Source organism: Microtus pennsylvanicus, chromosome 6 (assembly GCF_037038515.1).
Source record: "Microtus pennsylvanicus isolate mMicPen1 chromosome 6, mMicPen1.hap1, whole genome shotgun sequence".
In the NCBI taxonomy this organism is placed as follows: Eukaryota; Metazoa; Chordata; class Mammalia; order Rodentia; family Cricetidae; genus Microtus; species Microtus pennsylvanicus.
Genome location: NC_134584.1, coordinates 53,566,364 through 53,589,711, shown reverse-complemented (window position 1 = coordinate 53,589,711; position 23,348 = coordinate 53,566,364). Strand labels below are relative to the sequence as shown.

Sequence of the window (23,348 nt, the reverse complement as noted above, 5' to 3'; positions counted from 1 at the left end):
TTGAAGGGGATTGCAGTGAATCTGTAGATTGCTTTTGATAGGATGGCCATTTTTACTATGTTAATCCTACAGATCTGTGAGCATGGGAGATCTCTCTATCTTCTGATACCTTCCTTAATTTCTTTCTTCAAAAACTTGAAGTTTCTAATCATGTAAAGCTTTCATTTGGTTAGAGTTACTCCAAGATATTTTATATTATTTGAGGCTATCATGAAAGGTATTGTTTCCCTGATTTCTTTCTCAGTCTAATTGTCATTTGTGTGCAGGAGGCCTACTGACATTTGTGAGTTAATTTTGTATTCAGCTACTTTACTGAAAGTTTTTATCTGCTGTAGGAGTTCCTTGGTGGGCTTTTTAGGTTAACTTATGTATACTACCATATCATCTGCAAGTAAAAATACTTTGACTCCTTTCCAGTTTGTGTGCCCTTGGTCTCCTTCAGCTGTCTTACTGCACTAGCTCAGACTTCTGGCACTATATTGAATAGGTATGGAGAAAGTGCACAGCCTTGTCTTGTTTCTGATTTTATTGGAATTGCTTTGAGTTTGTGTTAATGGTTCCTCAATTGAGCTGACTTTCCTCCCAAGGGAACACTAGAGAATATTTACAAACATTTTTAGTTGTGAGCCTAGCCTTTAGTGTCCAAGCCTTTTCTCTAGCCCTTGTAAACATTTTTAATGGTATTTCTGAAATAAGAGTGTCTCTTCAGTCCAGGAGATTGAGAAAGCTGTTAAATATTCTATGATGCTCAGAACAAAAATGAATTTTCTAGCCTAAAAATGTCAATGCTTAGATTGAGTCCTAAAGTGTAAGTTAAATATGATTTTACATGAGTTTTTGAACTTAATTAAACCTATCATATGTATTGAATTTAGTAATTGTTAACAGTGTACTGTTACCTCTGACTAATGAAGAAGATGATATTTGTATAAAGACATGGTATATGGTTTGTTGGTTGAATTGCTGCAAATATAAACATTGTTTGTGTAAGTAAAAGGGAAATAAGTCTGTTAACGCCTGTGTATGTGGTCTGCTGGCTGAGGTGCTTTAATGGCTATCCCTTGAATTAGAAATAAAGCTTCCTGCTTCCCTGCAGAAGCAGCCTGTAACCAGCATTCTCTACCCTTGAAAGCTGACCTGGAAGGGTTTTACGAATACTGCAGAACACTTGCTTTCTTGTTTGGCGTGGTGACTCACCAGTGCTGAGTTCATAACGCTCTTGCACAGGACTCAAGTTCGCTTCCTAGCACCCAATCAGGCGCTCACCGCTGCCATAACTCTAGGTCCAGGGATATTCATTCCTTTGACCTCCATGGGCACTGCATTTGTATGTACATTCTCACAAAAAGACATATGTACATATATAATTAAAAATAAAAAATATTTATGGTCTTCCTTTTATATTTTTGCTATAGCAGGGCTAAGGGTTAAAAATTTGATTTTCTTCTTTTTCCTTTTTTTTTTTTCAAAAAAAGACAAGGTAGCTTAGTTTGGCTTCAAACTTGCTGAGTAGCAGAGGATGACTTTGGACTTTATATTCTCCTGTCCTCACCTTCCATGTGCAAGGATTACCAGGCATGCAGAACCGTGACTAGCTTTCGGTAGAACCTGTTCTTAAACCCAGGTCCTTGTGCAAGCTAGGCACATAGTATAAACTAAGATACATTCCCAGCCCTCCTTGAATTCACTAAATAATACAAAATAGTTTGATGTAGATGTTATGTGTGCTCATGTAATCAGAATACTTTTAAGGAAACTATATAAAATTAGAGTGTTTTAAAATATGTATTAGTTTTAATTACATGTATGTATGTATGTATGTATGTGTGTGTGTGTTCTGTGGTGAGGGTATGTGAATGTAAATGTAAGTGCCTGTAGAGACCAGATGGGGTGTCGCACCCCCTAGACCTGGAGTTACAGATAGTTGTGAGCTACCCAGTGTGAGTGCTGGGAACCAAACACAGGTCCTCTGCAACATTAGTATATGCTATTGACAGCCTAGGCATCTCTCTAACTCCTAGAATTGTTTTGATTTTTTTAAAAGATTTACGCATGAGCTATTATTAAGATGTCAAATAAAAATGTCTTTTTGTATAATAGGTTGGACAGCACTTCATGAAGCTAGTGTAGGAGGATACTATCAGACAGTAAGTGCGCTATTAGAGGGTGGAGCAGAAGTGAATGTCAAGGGAAAGTACCAGATTACTCCCCTGCACGATGCTGTGATGAATGGACATTACCAGGTACTCGCTGCTTCTGGTTATAGAATAAACACAGCAGGAAAGCAAGCTTTACTTTCAGTTCATTTGCTAATGAATGCTCAGAATTTGTAATATAATTCACCTTATGATACTTACCATTAGTCCCAATATGATGGATGTCATTGTATACTTTTTTGGTGACATTTTTTTATTTGTTTACTTAATACTATTATCCAGGCTGGCCTTGAGCTCCTGGGCTCAAGGGCTCTTCCTGCCTCAGCCTCCTGAGTAGCTGAGATTACAGGAACTTGCCATTTAACTTACTATTTGTATATAGTCATACAAAACATTTTTTTGCATAGTATGGTTTTCGGTGTGTACTCCTTTAAAGCTCTTTTTATACAGTGATTCACACTTTCAAAGGATGTTTCCTTCTATAACAGTGATGTTCAGTCCAGTAGGAAACCAGCAACCTCATGGACTGCAGTGGAACATTCAGAACAGGGTGGGAGAATGCCAGAGTTAGCCACAGTTGCCCTCATGGTTATAATTCCATTCTAGTGCAGGAAAATATTAAGGAAGGTAATGAATCCAGTGTCCATGATTTATCTCAGGAACTACAGGCACTATATTAGTGAATTGAAGCTTTGCTGAAGATGTTGCTCCTTTTCCTGCTCCTCCTATTTGCCCTCCCTGCCCTCTTTCTCCACCCCTTTCCCCTTTTTTCCCCTTCCTCCTTTCTGTAGTGCTTTACATCTAATCTGGGGGTGCCCATGGTAGTAAAGCACGTTATCACTGAGCTATACCGCCACTCCCTGAAGATATTTTACTGTTGATTTTAGGGATGAGAACTTATGGGTTAAAAGCTCCTGAGGTACAAATGAGCTAAATCAACTGACCCTGGTATGATCTTTTCTTCATATGTTTAGAACAAATACCTAGCAGAGAGAGACTAAAGAGGCTTCTGGGAGTTATGGGCAGACTTATTTATGGTGTGGAAGAGTGCTTAAGAAGAATTTAGACAGTTTTGCTTATTTCGATAATGTATTTGATAATGATGGTGGATGGGGACACCATTTGTGAAAACCTGGGGAAAGAGAATTCCACATGGGACATAGTTAATGTTAGAAGAATGACTCTAAGACAGTCCCAGTCCTTCACCATTGTTTCAAAGATTGCCGTCAATCAATCTCCTTTCTCCCAACCCAGCCCTTCATGCAGATTATCTGATTTCTATTGTAATTCTATCTTTTTCAGAAATATCAGAATATTTCCTTTTGTGTTTACCTTTTAAAACAGCATAATGCTTTTAACATTCTTCTCTGTTATATGATATTAAATAATTGATATCTCTTTATTCTTGAGTAATATTCCGCTCCAAGATCACCAGGATTGTAGATTTTGCTATTACATGTAAAGCTTCTATCAGTGCTCAAAATAGAATGACAGAATACAGAAAATACTTAGGAAAGTTTTAAAATCAGTCTACAAATTCCTTAATACTCCTCTCTCAAAGCATAGAGCCTAATCCCCCCCCCCCCAAGGAATAAAGGATGACATTGTGATGGCTTGCTTCTAGCAAATAAGATGTGGCAGCATGTGGTTTCTAAGGTTATGTTAGAAGATACTGGAACTTTCAGTTCTTTCTCTTGACTCATTAACTAGAGAGGGGTAACTGTTTATCATATAGACACCCAAGCAGCTATTAGAGTAGCCCACGTGGCAGTGATTATTGTTTCTGCCTATAGCCAGGTTACCTAACCATTTTAGAAAAATATCTTCCAGCCCTTGTCTAAGTATAATATGACTATGTGTCCAGCCAACAGCCTGACTACATGAGAAACTATTGGACAGAACCATCTACCTAGGCCATTCTCAAATTCCAGGCTCTTAAGCCAAATTTTGAGGTTTTTGTTTTTTCTTTTGTAGCAGCAGTTACTGAATAGATAATCCAAATGTAGATTGAAAGTAGAAAGAACACTCAGGGAAAGTTTGCTTAATTTGCCACCCTTCAAAGTTCCTATCTGGAATAAAAGTATAGCTCAGTGATAGAACATTGTTAGCTTTTGTGAGGTTCTGGGTTCAGGACCCTGGCGGGGGGAGGGAATTGCTGCACGTAGACATTTAGTAAGGCAGACTATCTCTTATCCACAACAAATCTTGTCAAAGTAGTGTATTCAGTCCTTGTCTCAACCCAGATTCCACAAGGTCACCTGACTTCCCTGTCTAACCCAGTCACCTTTTTCTTCCTCCATCTTCTCATGTTATATATCTTGTTATTGGACACCAAATCTCAATAGCTGAGCAGCACAGTCTGTTGCATGTCAGAGCACTCTTCCTGAAAGAATACAGTGTGCTCTGTGCTTTCTTTGCTGAACTGTATGGAAATACATATTCTTTGACTTCTTCCTCTGACTGCCATATGTGTAATCTTAATTTTACCTACTGTTGCTTTGTTTTGTATCTAACATTAAATCCCCATTGTAAAGCACCACATTGCTGATTCTTAGTAATTTTTAAAGGATCTGTTTTTGTCCTGCACACACTACCTCTTTTTCTAGGAGAATGTCTCCTCTGTTGGAACTTCAAGTCTTACACTTTCACTGTAAATTTTATACAACTTTATTGTTTAAACTGAAGTGATTCACATCAGATGTTATTGACAATCATGCTGATTAAGCTCATTAAAAGATTAGGTCCTTTTTATTGATGGTCAGACCAAGAGCAAGTTTGTGCCTCTCAAGTCTCTTGGTGCCCACGCTCAGGGATGCAGTTTTAAAAGGCAAAACCCACAAAGACTGTAGTTTACATCAAAGTTAGATGAGGGTCAGAGTAACCTTGAAGCATTCATTCCTCCAGAGAGTGGTAATTATTTTAAACATAACTTGCTAGTTATTTTGGTTAGTACATCTGGACCATGGCCAAGGACATGGAAAACCCAAATGTGTTGCCAAGGCCGATGTGACCATTGAGGGTGGGGGATAGAGGGCTGAGAATTTTCTAAGCACACAAAATGGAGTCAGGACAAGATGGCGTTATATTTGTCACTTCTTTATTTCCTTTAAAATCATTGCTCTTGGCTAAAGGGTAAATACTGAGTCCTGAGGAGCATTAGCTTAACTACGGCAGTATTTGCCCAATGAATTTTAAAAGGCAATTTACTTTAGCTGGTACTTCCTATTGACCCCCAAGTCTTCCAAGCCTAAGAACCCATTTAGCTGCTGTCTCTACTGATTAGACCAAAGCTGTGGGCATGGGGAAGAGGATGAAGGACGTTCCCTTCACAGCACACTGTCCCTTTCTCTTTTCCCTTCCTTCTCTTCTCTCCCTTTTTCTTGTTTTGTTTGTTTGCTTGTTTTGTTGTTTTATAAGAGAAAGGATTTTCTTTTTAAACTAATTATAACTCGGGGCAATTACTAATTGCTCTTACTGGACAAAGATTTTATAGGTAACGCCTGACTCTGCGTTGTTGAAATAATACACTCTCTGTCTGGGCTCCTTTATGTGAACAATCTTTATCTAGGTGGCGGAGTTACTTCTTCTGAATGGAGCTGACCCATTACTTAAAAGTGACCATGGAACATGTGCTTTAGATGAGGCCAAGGATTCCTTTATGGAGAATCTCCTTAGGAAATACATTCCTAAACATAAAAACCATCACCTGTCAGGTAAGATTGAGCCACTCTGTTGTACTTTGATCATGTTGATAGAGTTAGAAAAACTGAATTTAGGATTGTAGAAACTGAATTAGTTTCCCACACAAGTTTTGAGAAAGTACATTCAATGATACCTTTGTTTCATCTTTTTAATAAAACTCACTGCTTGTTGCAATTGTACATGAGAAGAGGCCCCTCAAATCAAAAGACTTGTAGGTTTTAAAAGTTTAGAGTCTTAACAACTGGAAGATGTTTACTTTCATTTTCTCCTTTTGTTTGCAGCTCAAAGGAAGAGCACTGACCCAGCAAATGTAGACGATATATTCCAGTACAAGGTATATATGTCTTTAGCAATAAACTGTTTTTGCAGGTTTGCATCTGCTGGTTGTTTTTATAGATTAGCTGAGGGAAAGAAAGATTAGTGAAGCATTCGTCAGGCTAGGAACTTCACCTTTGGTTTAAGACATTTTGAAATAATTGCATGAGATACCAAAAGGTTCTAGCCTGTTAATCTGAGAAGCAATTAGGTAAATGTAGCACACCACAGTAATGTACTGTAAGCAGTTTCCTTTCTTTTGTTCTTTATGGAGTCTGGGATTTTTCAACCATGTCAAAATTTTTCTGATTTAAGAGTAATACAAGAGTAAAAATTACCCTTGTCAGTCCAGTAAAGTTTACATTAGGTGATTATGATTCATCTGCTATTTCAGTCATGGCTTTACCCATAATTCTTCTAGAGAGGAAAGGAAGAAACTGGCCTGATTCTAGTCTTGAAAATACTCCTGTAATGCTCCCTTAAAAGTGTATCACAGAGTGTATAGATATACATCTGAAATTGAAATTAATCATTTTTTTGGTTTTTTTTATAGAAACCAAAATTAAGTTCTAATAATCACACTGAGTTTATTTGTAGTGAAAATTCTAATAGACAGGAACCAGAACATGTAGAAATCAATAAAGAAAGAAACAATTTACCTGTAAATAAAGAATATGTATATGAACATTGCCAGAAAAATACCATCGAATTTGGAAATTCCAAGCCTAGGCAATCAACTATTAACCAAATAGACTCTACAGGACTCAGAAGGAGCAGAGTCCGCAGTGTGAAAGACAGCAGAACCAATATGTCTAAAAGTAAAAGAGGAAGAAATACACAACATAAAAAGACTCAAGCAGATGACAGAGACTGCAGTTTAAGTCAGGGAACAGCTATTTCCTCTTCCAAGGGAATGGATAAATTAGTCACTCAGCAGCAGCATATCGCTCTAACCCTTGATGACCTTCCAAAAGAGTCTTGTGAACTTTCTACCCCAGCTCTACCAAGCTTGAAAAATGATGCAGATAACAATAATGAGGCTTGTTTAAATTCCAAAAATCCAAATACCAGCAATCTGGATTCATCAGATAGTCAAGAAATGCAATTCTTAGAGTCCATTGATCAAACTAAAGCTGTTTCCTTTTCCGAACTTTCATTATATAAAGAAATAAAATTACCACATGTAACTGTAGATCAACAACCTCACACTAACCAAGAGCAATGCAGTAGCCCATGTAAGCCCCCTGAAAACCATAGCTCAGATGAAAAAGGCAAGAACCTTAATGAATGGGAAGATTCTTTCCTCTCCTTCATAAAAGGACGCTTTGCTGACAGTGATAGTGATTGCCACAACTCTGTCAAGTCTGCGGCATCTCAGGAAGAGTGCATGGCCGTCTGTCATAATGAAGAAACCACAACAGATGGAGAAAAAATGAACTCTCGATGGTTTTTATCTTCTGAAAACTATTCTTTACAAGAAAATGAGCTAAAAGCAGGTAGCCAAACTACATATCCACAGGAGAAATCTGTTAATTATTGTGATTTGAATGATACATTAATTTATGAACAACCTATTCCAAATCGTAAACAGTGTACATATGGGATTTCTTTAGATCAATCATATGCAATTTCTGAGCACAATTCTACGTCTTGTACAAGATCACCTTCAAAACAGCAAGTTTCACAGTTGACTGGTCAAGTGGAGCTATTAAAAGTATTCCAGAATAATTCCCACAGTGAGCCAACTCTGTTAGTTAATCAAGTTAATACATATAATGTGGAAAAGAAGCAAGACACTGAGAGGAATTATACCATAGAAGGCCAAAAGCCAAGTTCTTCACATAGTCCTTTACACACTCATTCTCAAGTAATAGAAGTAACTAAAGCTAAAGAAAGGAGTCAAGACCTTCCAGAGAATGAGCTCGTGAACAACACAGATTTTCATTCCACTGTCAATGTGAATAAAGAATTGACCAACTCTATACACCTTGATCAAGGAGAAGAGAAGGAAATTGCTCACAAATCAGGTATTAATATTTCTCAATTTGTACATTACTTTTACCTCTCCTGTAGAAATTTACAGCTGAACTCCATTTACCCTGTGACCCAGCTGATGAGGCCACCATACAGGTTGTGATTTGGGAAGTGGATAGGCTCAGTAAGGTATTTGTGCTTGACTGATGTTGAGGTGTATGCTCTGTCATCGGGGCTACCCAGATGACTAGCACTTACCTGGAAAGTCAAACTGTTATCAAAGATCGTTACTAAACTGATACCAGCGAAACTTAATGTCTACAATTTTTTTATCTCTTTTTAATATGGCACTAATTTAGTATTTAAACCCTAATATCATTTTCATAGCAGAAAATTGGTGTTCATTGTGTCTCCATTATCACTACAACCAGCACACTTAGTCTACTCTGTGAAAACATTCTAAAAGCTTCTCACAAGGAGTTCTTCTTGAAACAGAAACTGGGAGAACAGGAGTTTTATTTTCCTGTCATAAGGTAAGTAAGCGGAACTACAAGACTAATAATCTAAATGGTTGTGTTTCAGATGAGGAGTTAACTACAAATACCAGTAGAGCTGAAAGGACTGTAAGAAATTGCAGGGAGGAAAAGGAAAATGTGGGTTCAGCAACTCAAATGCCTTGTGATACCCAAGACCATGGAAGAGACCAGAATTTCAGAGAAAGAAAAGGTTCCTTGAAAGCTCCCTGCAGCCAAGGTTTGTATAAATATTTATACCAAAGTTTTATAATTAAACCTCATTATCTACTTTACTTCAAAGAATTCCTATGTTTAATTAAATTGGTGGGTAGTTGTTTGTTTTTTATGCTGGAGAACATTCATTTAGATGTGAGATTATTTCAGTTATATTTGTTGTTAAAGTTCCACTTGAGTATAGCCAGTAGTCTCCAGATACGTTTTGGTCATATTGCTGACTATGGCTTTCAGTTTGTGACATTAGAGGAGATGAACAGCAAAGACAAAAAGAATATTCAGTGGGAGGATTAGGATTGTGTAATATCTCAGATTTTTAAGACACATCTATTTAGCCCTTTAAGGATTGTTAAAGAAGTATGGACACTATTTTTGTCACGTTAATCAACTGTATATTTGTCTGGCAAACTACCTCCTCTCTAGTGGTTCTTAGAGCTAATCCTGTGATGAACAACAACCTGGACCACCTCAGGTTAAGTATTAAGTACTGAAAAGTCAGTTTATATGTTGTTATGAGGTAGAAAAGGTGCTGGACAAGGCATTTTCTGTGTGAGCCTTCTTTTATTTTCCCTCTCTTGTTTAAATTGAAGACCTTTGTGGGCATATTTTATACATTTCTACATGTTGAGTGATGAGCCTTCCATAATGAGGCTCTGGAACTAGTGAATAACATCTCTATGGTAAATGACTGAGTATTATTATCTTCTTTAGAAAAGGAATACTTATAAAAATAATCAAATTAATATCTTTGGAGTGAAACCATTCTGAATGATCTAGATGAACCCTAAATCTAATCAAACACTTCTTTATAAGAGAAAGAGGAAAATTTGACACATAGATCAAGTAAAGGAGTTCATGTAACCTCAAGTTGGGAAAGCCAAAGAATGTCAACAGCCACCAGAATTTAGAAGAGGCAAGGAAGACTTGTACCCTAGTGCTTCCAGTTATGTCCTTGCTGGTACCTTGATTCTAGATTTCAGATAACAAAATAAATTTATGTTGCTTAAATGCAACTGGCTTATAAGATGTTAAAGCTGACCCAAGAAACTAATATACTTCCTTAGTAGCATGTAATCATGTTAAGTATAATTTTGTTTATGTATATCCTTCCACTAAATTATAAGTAACTTGGACAGGGGATTGAGAATTCTCGATATTGACCTCAGGAGATTCCCTAATACTAGCTTATCCCCCAACTGTCCAGCAGTGAATTTAACCATGCCTTCTCTTCTACTGCACTCTTACCAGCCACAGCTTTCCAATCTGTATTTTAATTTCCCTCACTTAAATATAGACAAAGATCACCAGCTATTTATGAAGTGCTCCAATATGAAAGAAACATCAAAGTAAACTACACAGATCTAACATATACCAGTGAAGCAGAATTCAAGAATATTTCATTTTTAAATAGAAAAAGAGAAGGAATTATCACAACAATACAGAGTTTTAGATGTTGAAAATGTAATGGCATAGCTGAGACTGAACGTGCACGCCTTTAACCCCAGAACTCAGGAGGCAGAGACAAGCAGATCTCTCTGAGTTCCAGGCCAGTCTGTAACATGAGGGCCAGCTTGTTGGAGTTTCTGTCCTCCCACCAGGTCCCACAGTCGTTTGGCCCCAAAGAAATCACACAGAGAGTCTCCATAAGCTCAGGCTTTGTATTGGCTCTTATAACTTATATTAGCCCATTTTAGTATATGTTAGCCAAATGGCTTGGTAACTTTTTCAGCAGGGCAGGTCACATCTTCCTTCTTCCGTGTCTGGGCAGGACTGCGGAGGAATGGGCTTCCTTCTTCCCAGAATTCTCCTCTTCTCCTTGACCCACCTCTACTTCCTGTCTGGTTGTCTTCCCTGTACTTCCTGTCTGGCTACTGGCCAATCAGCGTTTATTTATAATTGACAGAATATAGACAATTCTCCATTACCACTTCCCCATCTTTTTTTTAACAAAGGAAAATATCCATAGTTTATTTTTTGGGGAATGTGGGCGTAGTTTTCCAGGCTACTTCCTGCTGGTTGGGGGCACTGATAATCTTATGGGGACCTAAAGAAAATTTATAATTATCCTCAAGTAATGACTGGAGTATCCTGTGAGGCTACATCATCTCAGGCAGCAGTCTTGAATCTGTTCTGGATGTAGAACTCAGACATCTGGGCCATCTGTTCCTACTGGAGGTTTCTCAGGTGGTCTTCCTTGATCAAACCTGATTTTTCTTAACTCAGAATGAATCCACAGCCTCTCATTTCCTGTGGAAACAAAAGCAAAATCTCTTCTCCAAAGTAACATACCTTTTGACTTCAATTTTGAAGTCAAGTTATTTTCAAAATACCTATCTTGGATTAATTCAGCAGCATTTATAAGCAAATATCTTTTAGCAGCTGTTGCTCCTTCCTCGGCATTCAAACAATTCAAAGAGAGCATAATAACATACAGTATCAAGATTCTCTGTGTGTTTTCCATCTATATGCGGCTTTATTTTAAACTCTATTTTTTTATTTTTACTTTAACTTTTGGGTTTTTGAGATAGGTTCTCTGTGTAACTTTGGCTGTCCTGGTACTCCCTCTATAGACCAGGCTGTCCTTGAACTCACAGAGATCTACCTGCTAGGATTAAAGGTGTGTACCCTCACACCTTGAATTCACAGAGGTCTACCTGCCTCTGTCTCCCAAGTGTTGGGATTAAAGTTGTGTACCACCATACCCAACTACTCTTTCTTTCTTTTTTATTTTAAGGACCTTAACCTTTTGCCTGCATATATTTTTAACATACTGTAAACCATTTATAGGTTTTATTCACCTTTGAATCTCTCTTTACTGTATCTCTCTCTCTCTTTTTCTGACCACATAAGTCTTTAATTTGTTAAGCAATATGGGTAGGATTAAAGCCATGGCTTTGACGGCTGAATATAGCCATTTCTTAGCTTTCTGAGATTTCAGCCTCAGAACCGCTGGAGCCATGTTTATTGCCACAACTCTGTGGCGTTTCAAGGTCCCTGCCAGCAAGCAAGCTGTAGCAAACTACACTCAAATGTTCCATAGTTGGACCACCTGCCTGAAAGAGTCAAAGATTGCCCTGGCAAGACTGCCCAGAAAGCCCACATTTTAAAACAGCATGGCTTTTTTTCATGCTACAGCTGAAAATCGAAAAGCAAGCGGTCAGCTTTTCATCAACACCATTTAAATGTTTTGTGGCAGGACCTTTTAAAAGAGCTGCAGGGTTTTGCAGCTAAAGCTGAGTCAGGAAGCCTCTCTTAAATGAGAGCACTTGCCTTTAGCAAGCAGAGCAGACCCAAGCAAGCTGTCTCAGGTTTTATGTGGATATAGTTGTCCACATGTTGGAGCTATTTGTAACATGAGGACCTGCTTGTTGGGATTTCTGTCCTCCCACCAAGTCCCACAGCCGTTTGGCCCCAAAGAAATCACACAGAGATTTTCCATAAGTTATAAACTGATTGACCAATTAGCTCAGGCTTTGTATTAACTCTTATAACTTATATTAGCCCATTATTCTAGTATATGTTAGCCACATGGCTCAGTACCTTTTTCAGCGGGGTAGGCCCTCATGTTACACCAGTCAGGTCTACACAGCAAGTTCCAGACTAGCATACATGAAAATAGCTTTGAAAATATTATAATCCCTGTAACTCAAGAACCTATTTTATAGAGAATAATCTTTTTTTTCAATTTTATTTTTTACATAAGTTGTATCCTGACTGCAGTTTCCCCTACCTCTACTACTTACAGTCACTCAGATCCACTCCTCCATTTCCCTTCAGAAACAAACAAACAGGCCTCCCATGGGTTTAAACCAAACATGGCATAACAAATTACATTAAGACTAGACACAAAGGCTAACTGGAAAAGGTGACCCCGTAGGAGGATAAGGATTCCACGAGTAGGCAAAAGCATCAGATATGCCCCACTTCACTGTTCAGAGTCCCATACAAACACCAAGCTATACAACCATAATGCATATACAGAGGACCTCGGTCAGATCCATACAGGGTCCATGATTGTTGCTTCAGTCTCTATGAGCCCTGCTTAGTTGAGGCTGTGAGTCATGTTCTCATGGTGTCCTTGACTCCTCTGGTTCCTAGAATCCTTCTTCCCCCTCTTCACCTAGTGTTTGGCTGTGGGTTATTGCATCTTTTGCCATCAGTTGCTGGACAGTGCTTCTCTGTTGACAACTGGCTAGTCACTAATCTATGAGTATAGCAGAATATCATTAGGAATCGTTTCATTGAGTTTGGAGGGGTTTTGTGTTGTTGGCTTGTGTATGTTTATTTGGTTGGGTGTTTTGTTTTCTTGTTTGTTTTGGCAGTCATATTTGGTTCTCCCCTGGGTCTCTAGGCTTCCCAATCTCTGGTTCGTGGCCATCCATGAAGTGTCAGACATGGTCTTCCTCTCATGATGTAGGCCTCAAGTTGGACTGGTCATTGGTTGGCCACTCCCACAAGTTCTGTGCCACCATTACCCCAAGACATCTTGCAGGCTGGACATATGGGTTGAACATTTTGTGGCTAGGTTGATGTCCCCGTTTCACTGCTGGGAGCCTTGTCTGGTTAAAGAAGATGGCCAGTTCTGGCCCTGTATCCCCCTTTACTAGATTTAGCTAGGATCACTCTCATAGATTCCAGGGAGCTTTTACTGTGTTGGTTTCTATATCACCCCAGCAAGTGTCTCCCAGTTCTAGTCATCTCTTCCAGTACTCTCTCCATTCCTCCCTCCCCATGCCTGGACCATCCTGTTCCCAGCCCATCCACAAAATCTGTTCTATTTCCCCTTCCCAGGGAAATCCATGTGTCCCCACTTGAGCCCTCCTTGTTATTTAGCCTCTTCGTGGTTATGGGTTGTAGCATGATTTATAGCTAATGTCCACTTATAAATGAGAACATACCATTTTGTCTTTCAGGATCTGGCTTACCTCACTCAGGATGATTTTTTTTTGGTTCTGTTTATTTGCCTGCAGATTTCATTATGTCATTATTTTTAACAGCTGAGTAATACTCAAATGTGTAAATAAATATGCCACAATTTCTTTATCCATTCTTTGGTTGATGGAGAGAATTATCTTTTATCTGTTACCTTAAAGTTACATGTTTAATTGCTGATGTTTGACAAATAGTAGGAAGAGTCTCATGCTTAATGTGGTAGTTCTCTAACTTTCACTTGCATCAGACGGCTTGTTAAAGCACAGATTTCCTGGTCCTGCCTTAGAGAGTCTGCTTCAGTAAGTGAGATGCTATTACAAACTTAATAGTTTTTTTTTTAAGCAGCAGTTTTTTGTCTCCCAGTGTCATAGATCAGGAATTGACACCACTTTGCCAGGTCCTATCAGTAACTTTCACAGGGCTTCAGTAGAGATGCTGTTGGGACTGGCTCTCACCTGCAGCTCAGAGTAGGGAAGGACTTCCAAGGTCATGCGATTGAGGAAACAGTTCCTTAAACATGTTGTACTGAAGGCATCAGTTCCTGTGGACGGGGGGCCATCTTCAATTTCTTGCTGAATGGATTTCTCCAATATAGATTCTTCTTCATCAGAAAGTGAAAGCTGAAGGCAAGGGAATGAGTCTGTAGGAAGATAGCAAGCATTGTAATCTTTGGTGACCTCATGAAAGAAGTTAATATTATACTCTTAACAGTGTTGAAGTGTTCTTTTGGTTGGAAGAAATTATTCAAGGGAGATAATTCCACAAAACCACAAAGATGAGAAGATAGAAATCTGTAAGAGGAGGTTTTAGAGTTTTCTCTCTAGGTTTGACCTGGAGCATCTGTCTTTGTGGCAGATTTACTAAGTGGCACTAATGAATGTTCTTTGTTTCTTACCCTAACTCTCTGTTTTGCTTTTATATCTGTCTCCTTCTTATCTGGTGTGTTTAATGTGGAAAATAAACCTCTAGGTTTCTGGATTTTGGGTGGGTGTATAAGATAAAGTGTGTGGTTGCCAGTCAACTCAGAGTCCCAACTTTACTCTGTGTTAGCTTTTGGTCAGTTTTCCTGTGTTCACACATATTTCTTCCAGGGTAACTTATGACTCCAGGTGCTCATTGCCTGGGTTCAGAACGGCTTTTTCCATGATTCTCCTTGCAGGCCATGCCACACTCTGCTAAGGCAATTCATTCTTTATCAGTGACTTTTCAGTTCTGCTTCCCAAATCTGTTCAAATCTATCCTCTGTTCTTTTCTCCTGTATTTTCTTTGATAGTTAAAAAAAAAAAAATACCCATCACTGCAGTGTAGCAAGTATGGGGAGGAAACGGGGAAAACAGATCTGTTCATTGGTTTAGTTCCCACTTAATCTCTGTAATTTACACTGCAAAGAAATGACTTTAAAGGGATTCTTTAGAAAATGATTTTGTACTGAATTTTTTATATAAAAAAAGTAGAGAACCTCAAAGGCCACCTTGTTACTTGGTACCATGTGTGGCAGGGACACATACATTGAGAAACAGCTATAGGAAGAGGGGTTTGGTTTGGTTTTTGAGAAGGGTTTTACTATATAGCCCAAATTGACTTAGAACTCATGATTCTGATGCCTCGGCCTCCCACTGAGTGTTGGGATACCAGGTGTGCACTAATATACACATCCTGAAAGTTTCCATAAAACCAGAGCTTGGTTATCTTAAGAAAAGGGTGTACCGGTTGTTAGAGGATAACAGAGTGAGATGAGCGCAGAACGGAAACAAGTGTGTCTGGCTGTGCTTGACTGACAGTTGCTAGAATGAGCGCAAAACACTATGATTTCTGCTCAAACTGGGATTAAACCAAAAGCAGCAAACAATTTTCTCAGTCCTCTGATATATGCCCAAAAAATCAAGATACAGTTTTAAAAATAAATTATTTCTTTATAACTCAGCTACTGTGAACTAACTCTGAATGTTAACATATAGGTTCCCAGTTTAGAAGCACCTTAGAGGAGAGGGCAACTAGCAAAATGATACATGGTATCCAGTAGGCAGTATCAATTTTATCATTAAAGTGTTCTAGCGTTTCAGAAGTTTTATCTCTTATATCCCTTCTGAATACTTAAATATAGTCAGTTTACAAGATTATTAACCAGTTCTTTCAAACTCCTGTTCCTGTATGTCCCCCCCCCCCCCCAGTGGTGATGGACTCTTACCTGAAATTTGACCTAAAACAAACACTTTCTCTTTCTTTCTTTTTTAAAGCAGTGTTACACGTGTTTGGTGTGGTGCATCCTGTTGAGATATTGTTAGACAGTAGAACTATATTTTCTAAAGTCATTTTTAACAATGAGCATCTTGCATAAAATAAGTCTCAGATTTGCTTGATACAGTTGCAGAAGTGAACACAGCTAGAATCCGGAAGAGGAATGCCAAAGGAAAGAGCCTGCTGCATGTGGCTTCCAGAGGAGGAGATCTGTCCCTAGTGAAGGTTCTAATAGCATCTGGAGCAGATGTAAATCTAAAAGATAATACAGGTTGGGTCCTCTTAACTGTTGTGTTTTTAATTTTAACTCACTGAAATACTGTTTTTTCCTTTGCCCCCAATTTTGATGCTGGCTGGTAATTGACTAACTTTGAACTGTCTTTTTATACCATATTTTAATTTGGTGAATAAGATTTCTCACTGTTGAAATGACTGTCTTGTTTGAAGCAGTTCTTATAACAGGGAACATTCATTCAGAGGGTGCACGGAATGGGGGTAAAGGGTGTTGTCAGGCTTTTCCTTGGAAGCCTTAGTCCCATGCCCTGACTCCAGAGAAAATGCACTGACCCAGCTCTCTGCCCATTCTTCTCCCTGCTCCCTTTATATCACTCCTTTCCTGTCTATTTCTTATTCTAACCCTGTTCTAAAGAGTTGATTTTGTGACATTTTGCTTATACATAAAATAGTCTTGTATAAATAAAGAAGGGAATTGAAAGGTTTACAGAATAAGGTGCCCTTTAAATAGAAATGTCGCCACGCAAACCCGAGATATGAAGCTAAATACTGTCAAACCTGAGCTGAAGCAGGTTGAACTGATTAGCATGCCTCTATCAACAGCATTTATGATGGCATAATATTTTTCTCCAAAATGAATCCTGTATGTCTTAAAGCAGTAATGTTAATACTATTTCTTGTTCAATATTTAGTACATGTACATATATTTCGGTAGAGTCATTCAGTCCACTAACACAAGAGCCCCTAAACACATATTACATGAATCTCAGTAGGTATGGAACAGCTTTATTATTTCTCCTTTTTATCTTTTCCAGGTTGGACACCCCTTCATGAGGCATCTAGTGAGGGATTTAATGATGTAATTATTGAGCTATTAAAAGCTGGTGCAAATGTAAACTGTGAAAATGTAGATGGAATGCCGCCTTTACATGGCGCTGCTGTGGGCAATCATTTAAAGGTAATGGCACTTGTCACATTAGGCTTCTGTTTGCTTAGGGACACAGTGGAAGAAATGAAAGTATTTTAAAGTCAGAACTAACGTGATTGCTTATACTAATACATGGTTTTAAAGCCTGCTAAAATTATGAATGAAGTTAGAATGTTGTGTGTTGATTAGAAAATCAGTAAATATTTTAATAACTCATTTTTTCATTGCTTAGCATGTATGTCATGTAGGTCAGAAGATAACATTCTGTAAATCTTTTCAGTTGTCTAAAGTGATTTGCATAAAGGGTCTAATATTAGTGTTGATACATATAATAATTATTTTATTTTCTGAGACAGGATCTTAACATATAACTGACACCGGCTTCAAACTTAAAAGGCTTCTACCTCAACGTCCTGCGTACTGGGAGGCAGCATGAGCCCCACACCCACCCAAGGTGTTCTTTTCTGACCTGGGTGAGGGGATGGCATGAAGTGATTGCTGCCTGGAAGCTTATTGTCACTTACTTTACCTTCCTCTGCCAGGCAGTGTAGTAGACATGTCACAGGACACTGCACTGTGGTAGACATGTCACAGGACACTGCAGTATAGTAGACATTCCACAGGACACTGCAGTGTAGTAGACATGTCACAGGACACTGCAGTATAGTAGACATTCCACAGGACACTGCAGTATAGTAGACATGTCACAGGACACTGCAGTATAGTAGACATGTCACAGGACACTGCAGTGTAGTAGACATGTCACAGGACACTGCAGTATGGTAGACATGTCACAGGACACTGCAGTATAGTAGACATTCCACAGGACACTGCAGTATAGTAGACATGTCACAGGACACTGCAGTATAGTAGACATGTCACAGGACACTGCAGTATAGTAGACATTCCACAGGACACTGCAGTATAGTAGACATGTCACAGGACACTGCAGTATAGTAGACATGTCACAGGACACTGCAGTATAGTAGACATGTCACAGGACACTGCAGTATAGTAGACATTCCACAGGACACTGCAGTATAGTAGACATGTCACAGGACACTGCAGTATAGTAGACATTCCACAGGACACTGCAGTATAGTAGACATGTCACAGGACACTGCAGTATAGTAGACATTCCACAGGACACTGCAGTATAGTAGACATTCCACAGGACACTGCAGTGTAGTAGACATTCCACAGGACACTGCAGTATAGTAGACATGTCACAGGACACTGCAGTATAGTAGACATGTCACAGGACACTGCAGTATAGTAGACATGTCACAGGACACTGCAGTATAGTAGACATTCCACAGGACACTGCAGTATAGTAGACATGTCACAGGACACTGCAGTATAGTAGACATTCCACAGGACACTGCAGTATAGTAGACATTCCACAGGACACTGCAGTGTAGTAGACATTCCACAGGACACTGCAGTATAGTAGACATGTCACAGGACACTGCAGTATAGTAGACATGTCACAGGACACTGCAGTATAGTAGACATGTCACAGGACACTGCAGTATAGTAGACATTCCACAGGACACTGCAGTATAGTAGACATGTCACAGGACACTGCAGTATAGTAGACATTCCACAGGACACTGCAGTATAGTAGACATTCCACAGGACACTGCAGTATAGTAGACATGTCACAGGACACTGCAGTATAGTAGACATGTCACAGGACACTGCAGTGTAGTAGACATGTCACAGGACACTGCAGTATAGTAGACATGTCACAGGACACTGCAGTATAGTAGACATTCCACAGGACACTGCAGTATAGTAGACATGTCACAGGACACTGCAGTATAGTAGACATGTCACAGGACACTGCAGTATAGTAGACATGTCACAGGACACTGCAGTATAGTAGACATGTCACAGGACACTGCAGTATAGTAGACATGTCACAGGACACTGCAGTATAGTAGACATTCCACAGGACACTGCAGTATAGTAGACATTCCATAGGACACTGCAGTATAGTAGACATGTCACAGGACACTGCAGTATAGATGACATTCCACAGGACACTGCAGTATAGTAGACATGTCACAGGACACTGCAGTATAGTAGACATGTCACAGGACACTGCAGTATAGTAGACATTCCACAGGACACTGCAGTGTAGTAGACATGTCACAGGACACTGCAGTATAGTAGACATGTCACAGGACACTGCAGTATAGTAGACATGTCACAGGACACTGCAGTATAGTAGACATTCCACAGGGCACTGCAGTATAGTAGACATGTCACAGGACACTGCAGTATAGTAGACATTCCACAGGGCACTGCAGTATAGTAGACATGTCACAGGACACTGCAGTATAGATGACATTCCACAGGACACTGCAGTATAGTAGACATGTCACAGGACACTGCAGTATAGATGACATTCCACAGGACACTGCAGTGTAGTAGACATGTCACAGGACACTGCAGTGTAGTAGACATGTCACAGGACACTGCAGTATAGTAGACATGTCACAGGACACTGCAGTATAGTAGACATTCCACAGGACACTGCAGTATAGTAGACATGTCACAGGACACTGCAGTATAGTAGACATGTCACAGGACACTGCAGTATAGTAGACATGTCACAGGACACTGCAGTATAGTAGACATGTCACAGGACACTGCAGTATGGTAGACATTCCACAGGACACTGCAGTATAGTAGACATGTCACAGGACACTGCAGTGTAGTAGACATGTCACAGGACACTGCAGTATAGTAGACATTCCACAGGACACTGCAGTATAGTAGACATGTCACAGGACACTGCAGTATAGTAGACATGTCACAGGACACTGCAGTATAGTAGACATGTCACAGGACACTGCAGTGTAGTAGACATGTCACAGGACACTGCACTGTGGTAGACATGTCACAGGACACTGCAGTATAGTAGACATGTCACAGGACACTGCAGTGTAGTAGACATGTCACAGGACACTGCAGTATAGTAGACATTCCACAGGACACTGCAGTATAGTAGACATGTCACAGGACACTGCAGTATAGTAGACATGTCACAGGACACTGCAGTGTAGTAGACATGTCACAGGACACTGCACTGTGGTAGACATGTCACAGGACACTGCGGTATAGTAGACATGTCACAGGACACTGCAGTATAGTAGACATGTCACAGGACACTGCAGTATAGTAGACATGTCACAGGACACTGCAGTGTAGTAGACATGTCACAGGACACTGCACTGTGGTAGACATGTCACAGGACACTGCAGTATAGTAGACATGTCACAGGACACTGCAGTGTAGTAGACATGTCACAGGACACTGCAGTATAGTAGACATTCCACAGGACACTGCAGTATAGTAGACATGTCACAGGACACTGCAGTATAGTAGACATGTCACAGGACACTGCAGTGTAGTAGACATGTCACAGGACACTGCACTGTGGTAGACATGTCACAGGACACTGCGGTATAGTAGACATGTCACAGGACACTGCACTGTGGTAGACATGTCACAGGACACTGCAGTATAGTAGACATGTCACAGGACACTGCACTGTGGTAGACATGTCACAGGACACTGCAGTATAGTAGACATTCCACAGGACACTGCAGTATAGATGACATGTCACAGGACACTGCAGTATAGTAGACATGTCACAGGACACTGCAGTATAGTAGACATGTCACAGGACACTGCAGTATAGTAGACATGTCACAGGACACTGCAGTATAGTAGACATGTCACAGGACACTGCAGTGTAGTAGACATGTCACAGGACACTGCAGTGTAGTAGACATGTCACAGGACACTGCAGTATAGTAGACATGTCACAGGACACTGCAGTATAGTAGACATGTCACAGGACACTGCAGTGTAGTAGACATGTCACAGGACACTGCAGTGTAGTAGACATGTCACAGGACACTGCAGTATAGTAGACATGTCACAGGACACTGCAGTATAGTAGACATGTCACAGGACACTGCAGTATAGTAGACATGTCACAGGACACTGCAGTATAGTAGACATGTCACAGGACACTGCAGTATAGTAGACATGTCACAGGACACTGCAGTATAGTAGACATTCCACAGGACACTGCAGTGTAGTAGACATGTCACAGGACACTGCAGTATAGTAGACATGTCACAGGACACTGCAGTATAGTAGACATGTCACAGGACACTGCAGTATAGTAGACATGTCACAGGACACTGCAGTATAGTAGACATGTCACAGGACACTGCAGTATAGGAGACATTCCACAGGACACTGCAGTACGGTAGACATGTCACAGGACACTGCAGTGTAGTAGACATTCCACAGGACACTGCAGTGTAGTAGACATTCCACAGGACACTGCAGTATAGTAGACATTCCACAGGACACTGCAGTATAGTAGACATGTCACAGGACACTGCAGTGTAGTAGACATGTCACAGGACACTGCAGTGTAGTAGACATGTCACAGGAAACTGCAGTGTAGTAGACATGTCACAGGACACTGCAGTGTAGTAGACATGTCACAGGACACTGCAGTATAGTAGACATGTCACAGGACACTGCAGTATAGTAGACATGTCACAGGACACTGCAGTATAGTAGACATGTCACAGGACACTGCAGTATAGTAGACATTCCACAGGACACTGCAGTATAGTAGACATGTCACAGGACACTGCAGTATAGTAGACATGTCACAGGACACTGCAGTATAGTAGACATGTCACAGGACACTGCAGTATATTAGACATGTCACAGGACACTGCAGTATAGTAGACATGTCACAGGACACTGCAGTATAGTAGACATTCTACAGGACACTGCAGTATAGTAGACATTCCACAGGACACTGCAGTATAGTAGACATGTCACAGGACACTGCAGTATAGTAGACATGTCACAGGACACTGCAGTATAGTAGACATTCTACAGGACACTGCAGTATAGTAGACATGTCACAGGACACTGCAGTATAGTAGACATGTCACAGGACACTGCAGTATAGTAGACATTCTACAGGACACTGCAGTGTAGTAGACATTCCAAAGGACACTGCAGTATAGGAGACATTCCACAGGACACTGCAGTATAGGAGACATGTCACAGGACACTGCAGTATAGGAGACATGTCACAGGACACTGCAGTATAGTAGACATGTCACAGGACACTGCAGTATAGTAGACATGTCACAGGACACTGCAGTATAGTAGACATGTCACAGGACACTGCAGAATAGTAACATTCCACAGGACACTGCAGTATAATAGACATTCCACAGGACACTGCAGTATAGTAGACATGTCACAGGACACTGCAGTATAGTAGACATGTCACAGGACACTGCAGTATAGGAGACATTCCACAGGACACTGCAGTATAGTAGACATGTCACAGGACACTGCAGTATAGTAGACATGTCACAGGACACTGCAGTATAGTAGACATGTCACAGGACACTGCAGTATAGTAGACATGTCACAGGACACTGCAGTATAGTAGACATGTCACAGGACACTGCAGTATAGTAGACATGTCACAGGACACTGCAGTATAGTAGACATTCCACAGGACACTGCAGTATAGTAGACATGTCACAGGACACTGCAGTATAGTAGACATGTCACAGGACACTGCAGTATAGGAGACATTCCACAGGACACTGCAGTGTAGTAGACATGTCACAGGACACTGCAGTGTAGTAGACATTCCACAGGACACTGCAGTATAGTAGACATGTCACAGGACACTGCAGTATAGTAGACATGTCACAGGACACTGCAGTATAGTAGACATTCCACAGGACACTGCAGTATAGTAGACATGTCACAGGACACTGCAGTGTAGTAGACATGTCACAGGACACTGCAGTATAGTAGACATGTCACAGGACACTGCACTGTGGTAGACATGTCACAGGACACTGCAGTGTAGTAGACATGTCACAGGACACTGCAGTGTAGTAGACATTCCACAGGACACTGCAGTATAGTAGACATGTCACAGGACACTGCAGTATAGTAGACATGTCACAGGACACTGCAGTGTAGTAGACATGTCACAGGACACTGCAGTATAGTAGACATGTCACAGGACACTGCAGTGTAGTA

At 40.2% G+C, this 23,348-nt stretch overlaps 1 protein-coding gene across 1 annotated transcript in view; it reads left to right on the top strand.

The window, feature by feature from the left end:
- The window catches only part of Ankrd31 (ankyrin repeat domain 31), a 152,703-nt gene that overhangs the window by 74,654 nt on the left and 54,701 nt on the right, over positions 1 to 23,348 (top strand). Inside the window, exons 12-18 of the mRNA XM_075976264.1 lie at positions 2,101 to 2,243; positions 5,725 to 5,869; positions 6,140 to 6,192; positions 6,727 to 8,200; positions 8,730 to 8,900; positions 16,200 to 16,337; positions 17,116 to 17,258. Coding sequence (XP_075832379.1) covers positions 2,101 to 2,243; positions 5,725 to 5,869; positions 6,140 to 6,192; positions 6,727 to 8,200; positions 8,730 to 8,900; positions 16,200 to 16,337; positions 17,116 to 17,258 — 2,267 coding nt within the window. The remainder of the gene's footprint in view (positions 1 to 2,100; positions 2,244 to 5,724; positions 5,870 to 6,139; positions 6,193 to 6,726; positions 8,201 to 8,729; positions 8,901 to 16,199; positions 16,338 to 17,115; positions 17,259 to 23,348) is intronic.